This window comes from Oryctolagus cuniculus, chromosome 10 (genome assembly GCF_964237555.1).
Source record: "Oryctolagus cuniculus chromosome 10, mOryCun1.1, whole genome shotgun sequence".
In the NCBI taxonomy this organism is placed as follows: Eukaryota; Metazoa; Chordata; class Mammalia; order Lagomorpha; family Leporidae; genus Oryctolagus; species Oryctolagus cuniculus.
The window spans coordinates 111,325,368-111,345,503 of record NC_091441.1 but is presented as its reverse complement, the minus strand read 5'-3'; the positions used below and the strand labels follow the sequence as shown (position 1 = coordinate 111,345,503).

Below are 20,136 nucleotides of genomic sequence, written 5' to 3'. Positions count from 1 at the left end.
ATACGGCTGCCAGTTCAAGTCCCGTCTGCTCCATTTCCAATCCAGCGCTCTGCTATGGCCTGGGAAAGCAGAAAATGGCCCAAGTGCTTGGACCCCTGCACCCACGTGGGAGACCCAGAAGAAGCTCCTAGTTTCAGACTGGCCCAGCTCTGGTTTTTGTGAACATTTGGGGAATGAACCAGCAGATAAAAGACCTCTGTCTGTCTGTCTCTATAACTCTGCCTTTCAAATAAACAAACAACAACAAAATACCCTGTTAGAGATCAAGAAAACAGTGACAAGAACATAAATAATGGAGTAAAACTGGCCAAAGACCAGCACCTCGCTTGGTACCATGCTAGGTTCCAGAAAAGCCTAGATCTCCTCACTGCTGCAGATCCTTCGTGGTGTAAGGATAAAGTGCTATCAAGACAAACTAGCCCTTTTTTTTCCTGACAGGCAGAGGGGACAGTGAAAGAGAAAGGTCTTCCTTTTCCGCTGGTTCACCCCCCAATGGCCGCTACGACCGGCACACTGCACTGATCTGAAGCCAGGAGCCAGGTGCTTCTCCTGGTCTCCCATGCAGGAGCAGGGCCCAAGCACTTGGGCCATCCTCCACTGCACTCCCGGGCCACAGCAGAGAGCTGGCCTGGAAGAGGCCACAGCGGCCTTTGGTGGGAGAACCAATGGAAAAAGGAAGACCTTTCTCTCTGTCTCTCACTGTTTCTCTATCTGTCAAATAAATGATGATAATAAAAGGTTTTTAAAAATTAAAAATCTTTAAAATTAATAATAAAAATAGGGGCTGGTGCTGTGGCGTAGTGGGTAAAGTTGCCACCTGCAGTGCCAGCATCTCATATGGGCACCGGTTTGAGTCCCAGCTGCTCCATTTCCGATCCAGCTCTCTGCTATGGCCTGGGAAAGCAGTAGAAGATAGCCCACATCCTTGGGCCCCTGCACCTGCGTGGGAGACCTGGAAGAAGCGCCAACCATTGTGTTCATTTGGGGAATGAACCAGTGGACGGAAGATTGCTCTCTGTCTCTCCCCCTCTGCCTTTCAAATAAATATTTAAAAAATACACACACAACCAGGACCTAAATCCAGGCTTTGACAAGTTAGAAAACGGGCCAACACTGGCATAGCAGGTTCCGCTGCCACTTAAAATGCCAGCATCCCATATAAGAATGCTGGGAATACCCACTGCTTCACTTCTGTATTTTTTTTGAAAGATTTATTTGAGAGGCAGAGTTACAGAGAGGGTTCTTCCACCTACTTCGCCACACTTCAGTCCCAGCTTCCTGCTAAGGCACCTAGAAAGGCAGCAGGTGATGGCCAAAGTCCTGGGGCCCTGCACCACGTGGGAGAACTGGAAGCAGCTCCTGGCTTCGACCTGGCTCAGCCCTGGCTGTTGTGGCCATCCGGGGAGTAAACCATTAGATGGAAGACTTCTCTCTCTCTCTCTCTCTTGATCTCTGCCTTTCAAGTAAATAAGTAAGTAAATCTTAAGATTTATTTGAAAAGCATAATGAGAGAGAGAGAGAGAGAGAGAGAGGTGTCAAGATCTGTCTGCTGGTTTACTCCCCAGATGGTCACTGCAGCCGGAGCTGGACCAGGCTGAAGTCAGGAGCCAGGAGCTCCTCCTGGGTCTCCCAGGCAGGTGCAAGACCATCTTTTGCAGCTTTCCAGGCCATCAGCACGGAGCTGGATCGGAAGTGGAGCAGCCAGGACACAAATGGCATCCCTGTGGGATAAATGCAGGCCTCGAATCTGTTGCCGTTAGTGAACTACATGGTTATTTGGAATTCTGTTACAAAAAGATGACAACCAAATCACATTAAAAAGCTGGAAAATTTAAAAATGTTTCAAAACTGTGTCTTACATAAAAGGCAGAGAAAGGAGGAACACAGCTCCCACTTACTGGTTCACTCCCCAAATGCCCTGAGGAGTGGGCACTGGGCCAAGGCCCAACCAGGAAATGGGTGCAGCTCAGGCCTCCCATGGGTGCAGAGTAACAATTCTTTGAGCCATCACTGCTGCCCCCTCGGGTCTGCACTGGCAAGAAGATACAGTCAGGACCTGGAGCCAGGAGTCAAACCCAGGCAGTGTGGATGTGCAACAGGGCACCTTAACCAACAGGCCAGACGTGACTCACTGAACACCGTCATTTTAATTTCAGTTTCTCTTCCTTCTTCCAGTAAATGACTCCTGAAGAAACGTCAACTACTTCTACCCTCTACTATCTTTAAGTTCATTTCCAAAAGCTATTTATATATCTATACAGGATAGTCCCTGTCTTAATAGTTTGACTTAAATTTCTGACTTCAGGATGGTATGGAACATATGCATACAATCACTCCCATTTTGGGGGCCGGTGCTGTGGCGCAGTGGGTAAAGCCACTGCCTGCAGTGCCGGCATCACATACGGGCACCAGTTCAAGACCCGACTGCTCCATTTCTGATCCAGCTCTCTGCTCTGGGCTGGGAAAGCAGTGGAGGATGGCCCAAATCCTTGGGTCCCTGTAGCCATGTGGGAGACCTGGAAGAAGCTCCTGGCTCTGGATCAGCTCAGCTCCAGCTGTTGTGGCCATCTGGGGAGTGAATCAGCTGATGGAAGACCTGTGTCTCTCTCTGCCTCTCATTCTCTGTGTAACCCTGACTTTCAAATGAACATTTTTTTTTAAAAAAATCACTCCCATTTTCAGTGCAGTATTCATGAATTACATGAGATATTAAACACTTAAAATAAGATTTGTGGGACCAGGGTTGTGGCATAGGGGTTAAATTGCTGCCTGTTGAGGCCGGCACTGTGGTGTAGTGGGTAAAGTGGCTACCTGCAATGCCAGCATCACACACAGGCGCTGGCTCATGTCCTGGCTGCTCCATTTCAGACTGAGGTCCCTGCTAACGGCTTGGGAAAACCAGTGAGAGATGGTCTGAGTGACTGGGTCCCTCCCACCCACATAGAAGACCTAGAAGCAGCAGCTCCTGGCTCCTGGTTTTTGGCTTGGCCCAGCCACAGCTGTTCTAACCATTTGGGAAGCAAACCAGTGGATGTAAAACGTCTTTCTCCCTCTAACTCATACAAATAAATAAATAAATAAAATTTTTAATAAAATAAACTGCCGTTTCCAATGCCAGCCTCCCATATGAGCGTCAGTTTGAGTCCCAGGTACTCCACTTCCCACCCAGCTCCCTGCTGCCTTGAGTTCATGCCCACCTATGTGAAAAGTTCAACTGAGTTCCAGGCTCCTGGCTTCAGCCTGGCCCAGCTCAGCTGTTTCTATACCACTGGGGAGTGATCTAGCAAATGGAACAGAGTCGTCTTTCTCGCAAACATTTTAGGGGCTGGTACTGTGGCTAAGTGGGTAAAGCTCCCGCCGGCAACACCAGCATCGCACACGGGCACTGGGTCAACTCCCGGCCGCTCTACTTCTATTCCAGCTCCCTGCTAACGTGCCTGGGCAAGCAACCGAAGATGGCCCAAGTACTTGGGTCTCTGTGCCCACAGGGGAGACCAGGAAGATGCTCCTGGTTTTGGCCTAGCTCAGCCCTAGCTGTGTGGCCATCTAGGGAGTGAACCAGTGGATACAAGATTGTTTTCTCTTTCTCTCCCTTTACCTTTCTGTAACTCCACTTTTCAAGTAAATAAATATTAAAATTTTCTTTTAAAAAAATAAAGTGTATGAGAGAAAGTACAGAGGATGCTGGTTTACAAGACCACATCCCACACTCGAGTGCTTGGGTTCCCCTCCTGCTTGTGGCTTCTGGTCCCAGCTTCCTGTATGCGGATCCTCGGAGGCAGCATGGATGCCTCACGTTGGGTCCCTGGCACTCACAGTGGGAGAGCTAGACTGAGTTTTTTTAAGATTTTTTTCTTCTTTTTTTATATTTCAGAGTGGCAGAGAGAGAGAGAGACAGAGACAGACGGACAATCTTCCATCTGCTGGTTCACTCCCAGATGGCTGCAATGGCCGGAGCTGTGCTGATCCAAGGCCAGGAACCAGGATCCTCCTCCAGGTCTCCCATGTGGGTGCAGAGGCCCAAGGACATGGCCATTCTCTGCTGCTTTCGCAGGAGCATTAGCAAGCAGCTGGATAGGAGTGGAGCAGCTGGGACTTGAACTGGCGCCCACACGGGATATTGGCCCTTCAGGCAGCTACGCCACAGCACCAGCACTGGCTCCTGGACTGAGTTTTTGTCTGCTGGCTTTGGCCTGGCCCAGCCCTGGCTACTGGAGAATAGACTAGCGGACAACCGCTCTTTCAGATTCTCAGAGAAACAAATAAAATATATGGGAGAAGCCTGGGCAGGGGAGACAGCACTTAAGACATTGTTTGGGACACCCACATTTCCTATGGGGTCCCTGGGTTCAAATCCTGAGCCCAGCTTGGGAGGCAGCAGCTGATGGCTCACGTGGATAGGGGAGTGAACCAAGAGAGGTAGATCTGGCTCTCAAATAGTTTTAAGAGATACAGTAGGATGTGCACAGACCATATGTAAATACTATTCCATTCTATGTAAGCAGCAGATTTTAGTATCTGAAGGGATCCTGGAACATCACCCATGACGCTGAGGAAGATTCAGCCAGGGAGTTCTGTCCTCTTAGTATCACAGTCACAATTATAAAACAGGTACGTACATACGCCAGAGCGCACTCCCCCCGCAGCCCTCGAGGTTCACCCTGTGGCACTCGGGCACCCCCAGGCCTGTGGAGGGTCAGTGCAGTAGGGACTGCTACGCTGCCTGCTGCTTTTGGAACCTGTGCTGCCTGGATCACTGAAAGGTGGCTGTAGTCAAGGCTGTTCTTTCAAATTCGGCTTTCTCCACTGGCTGCCTCTCCTCAGAACCTATTTAAATGTTTCATTATCATCATATAGACTTCTATTTATCCCTCTTTAGAATCTGGGCTTCCTGAAACTGTGGATTGGTGCCACAGCAGTTCTGGAAACGTCTTGACAAATCTCATCTTTAATCTCTCTCTTCCCTCTGAGAGGGATTAAAAGTAGGTCTCTCCTACTCAATGAATCTTGTTTTTACCTTAGCCAGCATCCCATGAGTGCCAGTTTGAGTCTTTCAAATAAAAACTATTTTGTAGAGATCTTAATTCCCCGGGTTGCAGGTTTCTGCCTATGCCTTTCCTCCCCAGATCGCTGTAGCTTGTTTCCTCGGCAGATTTAAGGCTGTCTTATTTTCTTGAGGCGAATTGACAGAACATTGTTCACACATGATCTATACACTTGTTAAGTTAGAATCACATCCCTCTGAAATCCCTACAATCCATGACACAAACCTGCGCATCAGGAAGTTCCTTCCTTCCCTTTTGCTTGTTATTTGTGTGATAAAAACACTCGACGTAAGATCTAAGCTCCCAGCAAACTGTGACGCTTACAGTATAATTACAGGCGCTAGTCTGCACACATGTGTCACTCAAACAGCCTCCTGACTTCCTTACACATAAACAAAATACTCAGAAAAAGTAGGAAAACTCCTTGTCACGATGCCTTGTTTTCTCATTTTGAGCACCTGCTGCTAAAAGCTTTTGAAAATTCCTCAAGAAGTACAGTGACAAAGCCTTTGTCCAGACAGTGGCTTTCACGTACATCCAGTCTTGGAAACCAGCGGGGGAAAGCCCAAGACCCAGTTCGTCCACTTTCCAGACGTCACTTACACCCCCTGGGGCTCCAGCCACGGTCTCTTCAGGAGTGAAGCAGTCAAGGGTCCCAGTGTCCTGGGCATGTGGGGACTGACCATAATGACCCTGACCCAGCAGGGGTTGGGCCCTGACCTCTGACCCCCTAGCCTGCATGGCTACTAAGCCAGGGTTCAGTCTGGCAGACTGTTAACTGGGGACAGCTTTGAGCTCTCTAGGTTACGTCCTTTCCCAACGTCGCCGTATGCCCTTCTGTTGCTACGGAAGACTGTGTCAGTCTAACTGCTGTTCCTTTTCAGGTCATCTGGCTTTTCTCTATAGTTGCTTTCAGGATTTTATCTTTTGCTCTTATGCAGTTTTATGTTTTGTTTAGTAAATCTGCTCAATTCTTAAAGTTGACCACTTTCTTGAGCTGTTTAATCTGCAGCTTAGCTGTTCATTTAGTTTATTTCTATGTGATTTTTTTCACTTCTTCAAGATCTACTTTTCCATATCCTCATTTTCTTTAGTGTCCCTTTCCATCGTGGTTTCTGTTCCTTTCTGAAATGTTTCTAATCATTGCAAACATTACTTGTGGTCCATCATTTCCTCATGTGCTTCTAAGTGTCCCCATGGTTGCCTGCATGTTATCTTTGTTTCTGCCAGGAGTGACAGGGGTTCGTGTCAGATTACTTATTTTTAAAGATCTATTTATCTGAAAGAGTTACAAAATGAGAGGTAGAGGACAGATCTTCTGTTGTTTCACTCCCCAGATGGCCAAAATGGCCAGGGCTGGGCCAGGTCAAAGCCAGGAGTTTCTTGTGGGTCTCCCATATGAGTGGCAGGGGCCCAAACACTTGAGTCATCTTCCGTTGCTTTTCACAGGCCATTAGCAGGGAGCCTGATCAGAAGCAGAACAGCTGGGACCCGAACCAGTGCCCATACAGGATGCCAGTGTCACAGGTGGCAGCTTGACCAGCCACACCACCACGCTAACCCCTCCTGTTAGATTGTTTAAGACAAAGATTCTGTGCCACATGGAGTAGAAACTTAGAATCCACACATGTGGATCGCAGGACTGAGATTTTCCAGCCATGAAGCAAAAAAATCCCAGTCCACACTTCAGTCACAGTTCCACCACTTCCTTAGCCTGCTTTCATTTCCTTCCCAAGTCCTAGACTGTGTGTGTGCACGCACGTACATGTGTGTGCAAGGAGCTTCCCAATGCCAGTGCCTCTACCCTGTGTACATACCCTGCCCCTACGTAACTGGTAAAATTCCCTTCTGTCTACAAACTCCAGTGCACCATGGCAGGAGCCTCCGAACTTCCCATTCCCTCCAGTCCCCTTTGTTCTTGTAAGCTGCAAACTCCTTTTCTCTCAAGCTGGACCAACCAACTGGCTGGCTTATTTAATTATTTATCCTTATTTATTCACTTACATTTATTTGTTTATATTTCAAAGAGAGAGGGAGAGACACAGATATGTCTTCCACCTGTTGGTTCACTCAGCAAATATCCACACAAATAGGGCTAGGCCAGGCGGAAGCCAGGTGTCAGGGTCTCCCACATGGGCGTCAGGAACTCAGGCTGGGCCATCCTCTGCTGCCTCCCAGGCACATTAGCAGGAGCTAGATTGGGAGTAGAGTAGCCAGGACTCAAACGAAACTCCGATATGGAATGTGGCCGTCCCAGCTTAAGCCCCTGTGCCACAATGCCTGCTTTCTGCAAGTTGCCTTAAGTTTTAGTTATATTTTTTTCCTTCCAAATATTTTATTTATTTGAAAGGCAGACTTACAGAGAGAGGAGAGGCAGAGAGAGGTCTTCCATCCACCGGTTCACTCCCCAGATGGCTACAACAGCAGGAGCTGCACTGATCAGGAGCCAGGAGCCTCCTCAGGATCTCCCAAGTGGGTGCAGGGGCCCAAGGACTTGGGCCATCCTCCACTGCCCTCCCAGGCTATAGCAGAAAGCTGGATCGGAAGAGAAGCAGCTGGGACTAGAACCGGCGCCCATATGGGATGCCGGCACTTCAGGCCAGGGCTTTAACCCGCTGTTCCTCAGCGCCGGCCCCAAGTTTTAGTTATATTTTTAAGCTCTTTCAGTGTACGTGTGATTGAAGTGGGGAAAAACTGTCATGGAAAAATTTCAAAATGCAAGCTCTGGGGGCTGGTGCTGTGGCGTAGGGATAAAGCTGCCGCCTGCTGTGCCAGCGTCACATATGGGCGCCGCTTTGAGTCCTGGCTGCTCCACTTCCAATCCAGTTCTCTGCTATGGCCTGGGAAAGCAGTAGAAGATGGATCAAGTCCTTGGGCCCCTGCACCCCTGTGGGAGACCAGGAAGAAGTTCCTGGCTCCTGGCCTCAAATCAGCGCAGCTCCAGCTGTTGCAGCCAACCGAGGAGTGAGCCAGCGGTTGGAGGACCCTCCCTCCTCTCTCTGTGCCTCTCCTTCTCTGTGTAACTCTTTCAAATAAATAAATAAATCTTAAAATCAAAATGCAACCTCTGAGCTAAAGTTGGGGGACATCTCAATGGAAGGAGACGTGACAGCAGGGCTTTGCTGGAAGCAAGGGCGCAGGCAGGAAACGGTGAGCAGTAGCTCTTCCTGCCGTTTTTCTGTGGCCATAATGGTACACGTGAATGTCCTGGATCAACTCTCAAGAGCATCAAAAGTGATGGAAAAAGAGGCAAACGCCAGGTTCTCATGAGGCCACACTCCAAAGTCACGGTCAGTTTCTAACTGTGATGATGACGCATCATTACACTGGCGGACTTGAAGTCACTATGATCACACAACTGGGAAAATCATTCTGAACCTCACAGGCAGGTTAAACAAACGTGGAGTAAGTGGCTGAAATTTTAAATTAATTAACTTAGTCTTATTTTAAAGATAGAGCGAGACAAACGCATGCATGTACACACAAAGAGATCCTCCATCTTTTGGTTTGTTCCTCAAATGCCTACTACAGCTGGAGCTAGGACAGGCCACAGTCAGGAGCCCAGAACAATCTGGGTCTCATGTAGACAGCAGGGATCCCAGGACCTGAGACATCACCTGCAGCCTCCCAGGAGCGGCATTACCAGGAAGCTGAAATCACAGAGAGCTGGGTCGTGAACTCGGGTGCTCCCAAGCAGTGTCCTGACTTCTGTGTCAAACGTCCCTGCTCGGCCCTCGCCAAGACTGGATGTGTAACTCAAAGACTGAACCAGCTGACAGCATGGCCACACAGGCATTCAGGATGAAAATACAGCACAGGGGCAATCTTGGGATTCTTTTCCAAAGGATATTAAGCGTATTTAAAAATAAAATACCTTAACAGAAGAGGGGAAAACCACTCAGAAGTGAATAGTTTATAACCGGAGTGAAGGCTTTCAGAAAGTCATACAGGGGTGGGTTAAGCCTCAGCTTGGGACACTGGCATCCCGTATCAGACTGCAGGTTTCAAGTCTGAGTCCTGACTACTGCACTTCTAATCTAGTTCCCTGCCAATGCGCCTGGGAAAGCAATGGATGATGCCCCAAGTGCTTGGGTCCCTGCCACCTTCGTGGGCAACGCCATGGCCCAGCCCAGACATTGTGGGCACCTGGGGTGTGAGTCAGCTGTTCTCTCCCCCATCACTCTGCTTTTCAAATCTATTCATCTGTCTGCCTGCCTACCTACCTACGTACTTAGTTGAAAAGCCATACAAAGGGATTTGTTCAGAAAGATTCAAGGGCAACCCTTGCGGCATTAGGCTGATACACGAAAAAACCAGCCAAGCTTCTGAGGAACACACCTTGTGGGGTCAGACAGGCTAGATTAAAATTAGAAAAATAAGGCAACAACTTTCATGAGTCCTATAAGAACACAGAAAGGATGCAAAGATTTTTTGACTTAAAACACTGGACAAGTACATTAAAAAAGGGACAAGTTATAAATTCTAGACACAAAACAAGGACCTGCAGGTGGCCAAACTTAGCAAAAACCAAAACCTTAAAGAGCAACAACAACAACCCAGGGAGTTCACTTAAATCTGAATTTTGGAGAGGTAAGAGCCCCTGCGATGCTGGCGTCCCATGTGCACGGCGTGGTTCATGTTCTAGGTGCTCCACTTGGGAACCAACTCCCTGGTGATGGCCTGGGAGGGCAGTGGAGATGCCCAGGTGCTTGGGCCCCTGCACCCACATGGAGACCTGGAAGAAGCTCCTGGCTCTGGTCTGGCCCAGCCCTGGAAGCTCTCTCTCTTTGAGTCTTCCTCTAACTATGCCTTTCAAATAAATAAATCCTTAAAAAATTCAATTTCACAAAAACCATGAAATACTTTTGGAATGTATTATCATGCAATATTTGCGACACACTTATACTAAAAAAGTATTCCCTGTTTATCTGAAACTGAAATTTAATTGGGTGTCTTGTATTTTTTTAAAGCTTTATTTTATTTGAAAGGCACAGTGAAGGGGAGGGGGGTGCAGATCTTCCATATGCTGGTTCACTCAAATGGCTGCAATGGCTAGCGCTTGGCCAGACTGAAGCCAAGAGTTTCTTCCAAGTTTCCCATGTGGGTGCAAGAAACCCAAACACTTGGGCCATCTTCGGCTGCTTTCCCAAGTGCATTAGCAGGGAAAGGGAACAGCTAGGACTTGAACTGGCGTCCACAAGGGATGCTAGTGTTAAGAGACAGTGGCTTTACCAGTTACGGCACAATGCTGGCCCCAGTATCTTGTCTTTTATCTCACAATCCTCCCTCTTACCAATTATCCATGAATACAATAGTGGGATTTGAAGACCAAGAAAGGAAAATTGCTAGGCATGAAAAAAGGATGTAAACTAAATAAACTGGCAAAGCCTGGTTGCCTCAGTTAGAAAGTGCTTACCTGCATCGTAACTAGCCTGTCATCCACCATCACCTCCTTGGTCAGAAAGTCTGCTCCTATTGTGGCTTTGTACTGGTTACTGAATTTCTTGTTCACGTACTGGTTCATGAGTGATGTCTTACCAACTCTGAAATTTGAGAAAAACCACGGTATAAATTCAAATGAAAGAGAATGAAGCCAACTTTGACATTTGCAGTTTTGGTAAAAGGAATCTGCCTGTGTTGAAGGAGAACAAACAGCCCTCAAAGCAAAGGCCGGCGGGAATCACCCATCGAGACCTTCTCCTGGGATAAAACATGGGTCCAGATGCGGTCTGATGCTAAACAACCTTTTGTCAGTTTTGGTAGAGGCAACTCAGATGGCAAAACCTAGTATTATTTCTCTCCTTCCAGGAGAATGCCAGCCCTCGCTTCTAAAAGGAGCTTCAGTAATAAGATCATTTCACTCTTCCAAAAATATCACTGCAGTCCTGGGTGTTTCTCCATTTAGCGGTTGTTATTCAGTTGGATGAAGTAATACAAGGCGGAAGCAACTGGCTCCGAGCAGACACACGCTGCGCAGCCAACTTGCTGCTTTACAGCTTCAGGTCTGAAGCAGAGGAAGAGCCAGCAAACCACCAAGCCAGAGTCCACCTGAAGTATGTTCTTCCAATGATGTTTTTCAGCAAGAACACACTGTTACAGGACGCCATCCTCGCACAGCCGGGAGCAATGCTAACCAGCCCACACCGCCTCAGCCAGGACTGCCAGAGGCGGGGAGGTGGAATCTGTAATGGAACAAGGTCTGGTGATTCGTTTTAGACAAGTATGGGTAAGGCAAGCCTAGGAACACCTCTCCATGGAGACAGCAGGCGGGGACAGGGGAGTGACCATGCACCTTGGCCCTACCTTACTGGCCTCTGACATGGCAAGCGGTAGCTTATAAAAGGTTCCTTGGTGATTTAACTAAGCCAGCCACACCAGGAACGTCACCAGCTTTTTAAAGGAGTGGCAGGAAGCTTTGAAATAGAGGCCCACACACCTGCATCTCCTGTTGTTGCTTTAATACGGGCGTCTTCAGTGAGACAAGGCATCAGAGGTCACTGCAGATGCCAATTCTGCAAAGCTCCCAGACACTGCCGTTAGTTACCTGGTGAGCAGCACACCTAGAACCAGGGGCTCAGGCTTTCACACACAGATCTGAGCCAAACACACCAAAAGGAGGCACAGTGGGCACAAAACCACAGATGCAAAGCAAGATGCCAAATCTATGGAAGCAGGACTCCCTGCCTGCCGACTTGGGAGTTCCATGAAAACGATGCTCTTTGTAGAGCTCAAGCAGTCATCCTCCCCCAAATCATGATGAAATCAGAGAACGGGGGTTACAGAAGATGCCCCGATTCACAGGGCCTGACACCCCGTGTGGTAGCACAGAGGGCTGAGCTCCAAGTCAGTCTTAGTTCCAATCCAGGAGAAACACTTACCCAGAATCTCCCAAGATGATCACCTTCAGCAACACTTTCTTCCGAGAGGTCATCTTTCAAACTAAGTGAGGAAAGGAGAAAGCACCGTGAGTATGACGACAGTAACAAGAAGCCCCTCCTATGGCCCAAGTGCTTGGGCCCTGCACCCGCATGGGAGACCAGGAGGAAGCACCTGGCTCCTGGCTTCGGATGGGTGTAGTTCCAGCCGTGGTAGCCATTTAGGGGGTGAACCAACGCAAGGAAGACCTTTCTCTCTAACTCTGTCAAAAAAAAAAAAAAAAAAAGGAAGCCCCTGCTTTGGCGCGGACAGCACAGGTGTAGGCCTTGCTCGCCTCTTTCCCAGCAGCTAGAGGGCCAGGAAAGCACAGCCCAGTTAGGAGAGGTCAAGGCTGAAGCTACTGGATCAGCATTTGGATTAATGCTCCAAACGGACTCAACAGCCTGTTCCTTGCTTCACTCAAGTCCCTGTGGGAATGCTGAGAACACTTCCACCCTCACCTCTGCTCTCCATCCCATTACCTTGCTTTATTTTTCTTCAGAGCAATCATTTTTATGTACTGTATTTGTCATCTGTCTACCTTCTCTTTTCCAATAATCTCCATGAAGACAGGTTTGTTTTGTTTGTTTTTTAAATGATGGGGATGGTGGGGAGGGGGTGGGAGAGGCAAGGAAGGGGAGAGAGATGTAGAGCAAGAGACCCTCCACCCCTGGTTCACTACACAGACAGGTGTTTGGGCCACCACCACCTTCCCAGGTGAATTAGCAGGAAGCAGAATTGGAAGCAGAGGGGCCAAGACTTCAGGCAGGCACTTGAACCCACAGTGACTTAACACCCACCCCAAAGACAGTTTGGTCCCGCATTGTACACTTGGTGTCAAGCAGAGAATTACTGTCAGCTTTTGTGATGGCGTGTGAGTACTGCTCCACTCTGCAGCTCCAGGGACCACCTTTTTTCCGGAAGACCTTTCGGGCAGGCTTCACTGCCTCTGATCAGGCAATATGGTGATACCTATCTGGGCTCAGTCCTCTTACAGCACTTGCCACACCATGCTCCAAGCACTTGTCAAGGCCCTCTTTTTTTTTTTTTTTTTTTTGGACAGGCAGAGTGGACAGTGAGAGAGAAAGACAGAGAGAAAGGTCTTCCTTTCCCGTTGGTTCACCCTCCAGTGGCCGCTGCGGCTGGCGCACTGCGCGCGGCGCATCGCGCTGCTCCGATGGCAGGAGCCAGGTACTTATCCTGGTCTCCCATGGGGTGCAGGGCCCAAGCACTTGGGCCATCCTCCACTGCACTCCCTGGGCACAGCAGAGAGCTGGCCTGGAAGAGGGGCAACCGGGACAGAATCCGGCACCCCGACCGGGACTAGAACCCGGTGTGCCGGCACCGCAAGGTGGAGGATTAGCCTAGTGAGCCGCGGCGCCGGCCGAGGGCCCTCTGTCTTAACTACCTCTCAGCTGACCCAGCGACCTTTAGGGAAGGAGCAGGTGTCAGAAGCACTGCTTGCTCCTCTCAGCACTGACCACCCAGCTTCTTCAACATTAGACTGATGGTGTCTACAGCACACTGATGCTGAACCCAGACTGCTGGGATTTGTATTCTGGCTTTGCCAACTACCTTAGGCGATTTTTTTGCTGGGGAGGAATAGAGACGTAAGACTGTTTCCGTCCTAATGATGTGGTGGAGACTGAATGAGCAACACGCTCAAGTCAATGACTAGAATACACTAAGTGGTTAGTCCACATTGACCGCTAGCTACTGTTTCAATGGGAGCCAAATACAGAAATGAATAAATAACTGAACAGAGTCCAAAAGGGAATGAGAGAAGCAGAGGATGGTCAAGGACGAGGTAATTAAGCCACACCCTCCTTCCAACTCTCCTTGTTCAACTGCACGCAAGACCACAACTAAAAGGAAACATTTGTCTTGACTACCATGCCACAGGGCGCGACAAGATGGAGAACCCCATGCTCCCGAAAGTGCCCATCTTCCACAGCTGCAAGGACAGTGGGTGTGGGCATGGGGCTCGGCCCCACCACCCACCCCTCGGGGGCAAGGCCCCCTGCCCATGCCGGGTCTATGAGGACTCCGCATCCCAGTACAACAGCAGTTGTCTAGAAAGCTCCTACTAGCTAGTGCTGGTTACAGGGCAGTGGGGGAGCACTGGAGTTCCAATAGCTGGCTTCCTTCAGTCTTCTGTTTTGTTAGTTTGTCTTATTCATCAATGGGGTTAATTCCCCAAACTATCCATTATATGCAGAGAGCACTGGGCCCTACCTTCCTTCTCAGGGACTACCATGACTGACCAAACGTTCAGTCTCAGCTAAGGTCTAGTATTACATTTCAAGCCAGAAATCACATTATGACAGCTGGGGCAAGTTTCAAACCCAAAGAAGGGACGCAGAAGTGTTGAGGAGGCTGGCATTGTGCTGTACGGGGTAAGCTGCTGCCTGTGATGCTGGCATCTCATATGGACACTGGTTCAAGTTCCTACTGCTCCACTTCCCATCCAGCTCCCTGCTAATGAGTCTGGGAAAGAAACAGAGGATGGGCCAAGTGCTTGGGCCACAGTACCCACATGGGAGACCTGGAAGAAGCTCCTGGCTCCCAGCTTTGGCCTGGTCCTGCCCCAGGCAATGTGGTCATTTGAGGAGTGAACCAACATATGGAAGATATCTCTGTAACTCTTTCAAATAAATAAATCTTCAAAAAAAAAAAAAAAAAAAGGAAGAAAAAGGTTTGCTAAGTTTTTTTTTTTTTTTTTTTAAGATTTATTTATGTATTTGAAAGGCAGAATTAGAGAAAGCAAAACACAAGATAAATCTTCCATCTACTGGTTCACTTCCCAAATGGCTGCCAATAGCCAGGGTTGGGCCAGGCTGAAGCCAGGAGCTTCTTCTGGGTCTTCCCTTGGGTGCAAGGACCCAAGCCTTGGGCCATCCTCCACAGCTTTCTCAGGCACATTAGCAGGAAGCTGGATGGGAGGTGGAGCAGCCAGGTCTCGAACTAGTACCTATGTCAGATGCCAGCGCACTGGCAGTGTCTTTACCCACTATGCCAAAGTGCCAGCCCTGCAAAGACATTTGTAACGAAAATATATTAAAGTCAGTAATTTTGAGATTGGGAAAAAGGATTTGGATAACATGATTTGTTAATAAGCTTTTCATGACTAAACCAATGTTAGTTAATACTATTTTAAAAAATGAACAGAAATACACTTTTGCATCCATGTTTCCACACAACAGGTTTCATGTTGCTTTTCTGTGCCGTGTGTTTCTGCCCCACGGAGGCCTCCAGGAAGTGCCCATGTGGCCACCTTACATGGGATGCAGAGTACGACAACCCAGAGTCGCTTCCTTCATTTTTAGTCCCTGTCACAGTAAGCCCAGAAACCACCGAAGGACGAAGCCCTGAAGCCACCTAAATCAGCACTACAACAGGCGCACATCCTAAGCATACAGTTTGGCATTTTGTTCTTCCTACATTATCATTCATCTTTGTTTCTAGCGCTTGTTTTCCATTATAATCTTAAAGTCTAATGTTCCTTTGAGTGAATTAAGCATTCAAACAGCCATTCTTGTTCTTCAGTGTATCAAAAATACAGAAAAACTGTCTATAATAAATAGAAAAAAATTTCTTCCAATTCATCTACCTGTTAATGCACCTGGGAAGCAGTGGAGGATGGCTCAACTGCTTGGGCCCTGCCACCAATGTGGGAGACTTAGATGGAGTTCAGGCGCCTGGCTTTGGCCTGGTCCAGCCTAAGATGTATTTGTGGAGTAAAACAGTGGATGCAAAACCATTCTGTCTCTCCCCCTCTGTCACTCTGTTCTTCAAATAAATATAAAGAAATCATCTTTTTTTTATTTTTTTTAAATAGGGAAACATTTGGCCTAGCAGTTAAGAGGCTGGTTAAGATAACTGTGTTCTACACCAGAGAGCCAGGTAGAAACCTCTCTGCTCCTGACTCCAGTTTGTTAACGCAGACCCTGGGAGGCTACAGTGATGGCTCAGGTGACTGGGTTCCTGAAACCCACACAGATCTGGATTGAGTTCCTGGCTCTCAGCTTCAGGTCCCAAATCAGGGCACGGCAGGCATTTGGTGAAGCAGTGATGGGAGCTCTCTCCGCCTCTCAAATAAATAAATAAATATTTTTGAAAACATACAGAAAACACTAACTATGGACTTATTTCCTTGGGATACAGCAGTATCTGGGGGATGAAGTGGGGAGATCTTCCCAGACTGCGACTCCTAAGACTGTCACTGCAGCACCCTGCTGATAAGCACTGGCAGAGGGTCACAGACGGCAGGCAGGGTAGCAGTGCCAGCTCTTGCACAAGACCACAGAGCCAAGGGCTCAGGCACAGGGAGACTGATGGCCTCACACGTGACGCGGAGCCCCGCTTCCACAGGTAGCCACTATCCCTTCTGCAGCTCCTCAGGCTCCCCACGAGGAATTTGTTTTTTAAAGATTTATTTATTTATTTGAAAGTCAGAGACCCAGAGGAAGTTCCTAGCTCCTGGCTTCGGATTGGCTCAGCTCCAGCCACTGCTGCTGTTTGGGGAGTTCACTGGCAGATGGAGGATTTCTCTGTCTGTAACTGCCTTTCAAGTGAAATGAATAATAATAATAATAATAATAATAATAATAAAATACCCGATGCCTGCTCAGTGGAGGTGAAGACTATGCTGCTGCTGCACTTGGTCTGAAAGCACAGTGTCTGTGAAGCCATCAAGCCAACAACGTAAATGCAGAGGACAATACTGAAACAGGAATTTATCACATCCAGGCTCACAGAGCACAAGTGGCAGAACTGGAATTATCACTTAGTCACCACACCGTTCTGCAACACCAGCTCCTACCACAAAGACTAATTCGCAGAGGAACACACCTCAGGTTTGGAAACCACTCCTGTCTATACCACCGTTTCCGTTTATACGTTGTATCTGATACAAAGCTACAATGATGGCAGATTATATGAACAAGTATTCAAAGCTCACAAGGCTGAAACCATTAAATCAGTTAATATTCCATAACTCAGTAACTTTTTGAAAACATTTATTTATTTGAAATGCAGAGTAATGGGGAAAGCAAGACGGAGAGAGAGATGGATCCATCTTCCATCCTCTGACTCTGCCCCAAACGGCTGCAACAGTCACGGCTGGGCCAGGCCAACCCAAGAGCCTGGAACTTCACCTGGGTCTCCCACAGTGGTGGCAGGGGCCCAAAGACCTGGGCCATCCTCTGTTGTTTTCCTAGGAGCATCGGGGAGCAGGATCTGAACTGGAGCAGCTGGGACTGGAACCGGCACCCATATGGGATGCTGGTGTCAGGGGTGGGTGGCTCAACACCAATCCCCTGCTTGATGTTTCCAAGCTGCCCATCTAGAACAGTTGGGCCCTACCCAGAAAGTTGACTCTTCCTTTTTCCCTGGACCCTTCCCAGGGTCCAGAAAATTCAAAAAGGTACAAAAAGAAGACAAAAAGCTGCTGATAATCCTATCTACTGGCAGCAGTCAGTATTAGTATCAGGGTATATGTCTTTCGATTTTCCCTCAAATGGTTCAGGTTAGACTGTATATTAACTTTCCACCCTATTTTTCTACATTAAATAAGCATATGGATATTCTCAGTCCTTCCCTTGTTTAGAGTACAGGTGTTGGAGCCGGCGCTGTGGTGCAGTGGGTTAACGCCCTGGCCTGAAGCGCCAGCATCCTATATAGGTGTCAGTTCAAGACCTGGCTGCTCCACTTTCTATCTAGCTCTCTGCTATGGCCTGGGATAGCAGTGGGGGATGGCTCAAGTCCTTGGGGCCCTGCACCCATGTAGGAGACCCAGAGTAGGCTACTGGCTTCAGATCAGCGCAGCTCCAGCCATTATGGCCAATTGGGGAGTAAACCAGTGGAAGGAAGACCTCTCTCTGTCTCTACTAAACTCTGTAACTGTCTTTCAAATAAATAAAATATATTTTTTAAGAGTACAGGTGTCTTCAATTATGAAATAAGCCTATGCATACATGGGTACTTCATAAAGTTTGGAAAATGAAATTAAAAGGTAACTTGGGTGGGGTGGCTGGTGTGGCAGCTGGGACACCACATGTGACACCTGCATCCTACGCCGCAGTGCCTGGGTTCAGTCCCAGCTCCTCAGCTTCTGATCCCGTTTCCTGGTGACGTGCACCCCAGGCGGCAGCAAATGCTGCTTCAAGAACTTGGTCACTGCACCCACGTGGGAGACCTGGATTGAGTTCAGGCTCCTGTCTTTGACCTGGTCCTGTCCTGGCTGTTGTGGGCATTTGAGGAGTGAACCGCAGAAGGGAGATTTCTCTCCATCTCAGTCTTCTGAACAGAACAAAAATCAAAATCATAGATGCTTATTTTTGTGAAAAAATTTTTTTGAAATCCATGAGCAGTTTAAAGAAAGCATCATGGGAACACCGATTTGGGCAGGATTTAAGTAAATTCAAAAGGACCACTGTAGACGTTAGCCAGTTATTGATAAATATCTCTCCATCCTGTTTTCTTCCAAGACTACAGGCTGTGTACCTGACCACAGAAGTCAGTCATTCTGCCCTCAAAACAGACAGAGGTCACAGCGCAGAGGGAGGGAGGCAGGCAACAGCTGCTCATGAGGTTCTGGCCAAGCTCATGGGGAAGCGACCAGAATGCGTTCCAGATCACAAAACGCTACTGCCCTGGTCTTCCAGCTGAACAGAAGGGTCTGCTGTGCACAGAGACTTGCCAATGAAGAATCAAATGAGGGCCTCTACTGTGGAACAGTACAGCCCTCAAAACAATGACCATTACTGAACTTACTGAACATGCTCTGGGCCAGACACTCAAGACTTTACTGAGGCAATAATTTAATTCTCACAACAAAGCCTGTAAGGTAGACGCTAAAAATCCCCATTCAACAGATGAAACAACAGACAAACATACAAACGTGAAGCTGGAGCCTAGAAGTCCTTACAAAAGCTTGCATCTCAGAGGGCCGCACTGTGGCGTAGCTGGCGGTGCCCACAACCCTTGTGGTGCCAGTCTGAGTCCCGGTTGCTCCACTTCTCATCCAGGTCTCTTGCTGTGGGATGGGAAAGCAGAAGATGACCCAAGTGCATGGGCCCTGCACCCATATGGGAGACCTGGAGGAAACTCCTAGCTCCTGGCTTTGGATGGGGGCAAACTCCATGTGTTGCAGCCATTTGGGGAGTGAACCAGTGGATGGAAGACCCCTCCCTCTCTCCCTCCCTCCCTCTCTCTCTCTCTCTCTCTCTGCCTCTGCCTGTAACTCTGGCTTTCAAATAAATAAATAAATCTTTAAAAAGAAAACTCAAAAAACAAACCTACATCTCAGCCAATACATTGGGTTTACTGCCACGACCAAAGAGGCACTCTGTGCTTCAAAATAATTCAAAGGCTGAGAGGCAGAAAAGACACAGAAGGACTGGCACCACTGACAGCTGAGGCTGAGCAATGGTGTCTGGGAGTGTAACTCTGTTCCCACTCCTTCCGTACGTATTACAGATTTCTATGGTAACAAATTTAAATGCCATCTATGTATTAATAAAATAACTGGTTAGAAAAATCTAGCAAATACCTTCTAAAAAGGTGTAAATAAAAGATCATGTTATGGTTCTGACAAGCACAGGTAGCTTGGAACTGAACTGGCTAGGTGCTGTCATTTGTTTAAAGATCTGCTCTTGCTCTGACCTTCCTATTTCCATCTTAGGCGGGAATCCAGATTGATCTTTTCTCTCCATTCTCTCTCAGACTGATCTTAGAAGCAGCTACTTTTTTTTTTTTTTTTTTAAAGATTTATTTATTTGACAGGCAGAGCTACAGAGAGGCAGAGAAGGGAGGGAGGGAGAGGGAGAGAGAGAGGAAGAGAGGTCTTCCACCCGCTGGTTCACTCCCCAGATGATAGCAATGGCCAGAGCTGTGCCGATCTGACGCCAGGAGCTTCTTCCAGGTCTCCCACATGGGTGCAGGGACCATAGCACTTGGGCCATCTTCCACTGCTTTCCCAGGCCATTAGCAGAGAGCGCAACTGAAGTGGAGCAGCTGGGACTCGAACTGGTGCCCATATGGGATGCCCGCACTGCAGGCAGTGGCTTTACCTGCTATGCCACAACGCTGGCCCCTGAAGGGAACTCTATTAGTGAATCGTGGTCCTCTAACAGAGTTCCATTTCTACCCAAGTGATTCTATGAGGTTATAAAAA

General features: G+C 48.2%; 1 protein-coding gene and 1 long non-coding RNA gene across 5 annotated transcripts in view; one reads left to right on the top strand and one right to left on the bottom strand.

Annotated features, from left to right (window-relative positions):
• The window catches only part of RAB7A (RAB7A, member RAS oncogene family), a 72,913-nt gene that overhangs the window by 6,529 nt on the left and 46,248 nt on the right, over positions 1 to 20,136 (bottom strand). Inside the window, exons 2-3 of one of the 2 annotated variants that reach the window (XM_008260198.4) lie at positions 11,924 to 11,984; positions 10,462 to 10,588 (exon numbers count right to left, since the gene is read on the bottom strand). In XM_008260198.4, the coding sequence (XP_008258420.1) occupies positions 10,462 to 10,588; positions 11,924 to 11,976 (180 nt within the window). In that variant the 5' untranslated portion in view covers positions 11,977 to 11,984. 2 annotated transcript variants of the gene reach the window in all.
• Positions 1 to 20,136, top strand: part of LOC103349171 (uncharacterized) — a 75,444-nt gene that overhangs the window by 30,464 nt on the left and 24,844 nt on the right. The window contains exon 4 of one of the 3 annotated variants that reach the window (XR_007921680.2): positions 15,164 to 19,257. The exons of 1 other annotated variant lie outside the window; for it this stretch is intronic. This is a non-coding gene — a long non-coding RNA (uncharacterized lncRNA). Of the gene's footprint in view, positions 1 to 3,874; positions 14,655 to 15,163; positions 19,258 to 20,136 lie in introns of those variants that run through there. One more of the 3 variants, XR_007921678.2, reaches the window with a different exon arrangement.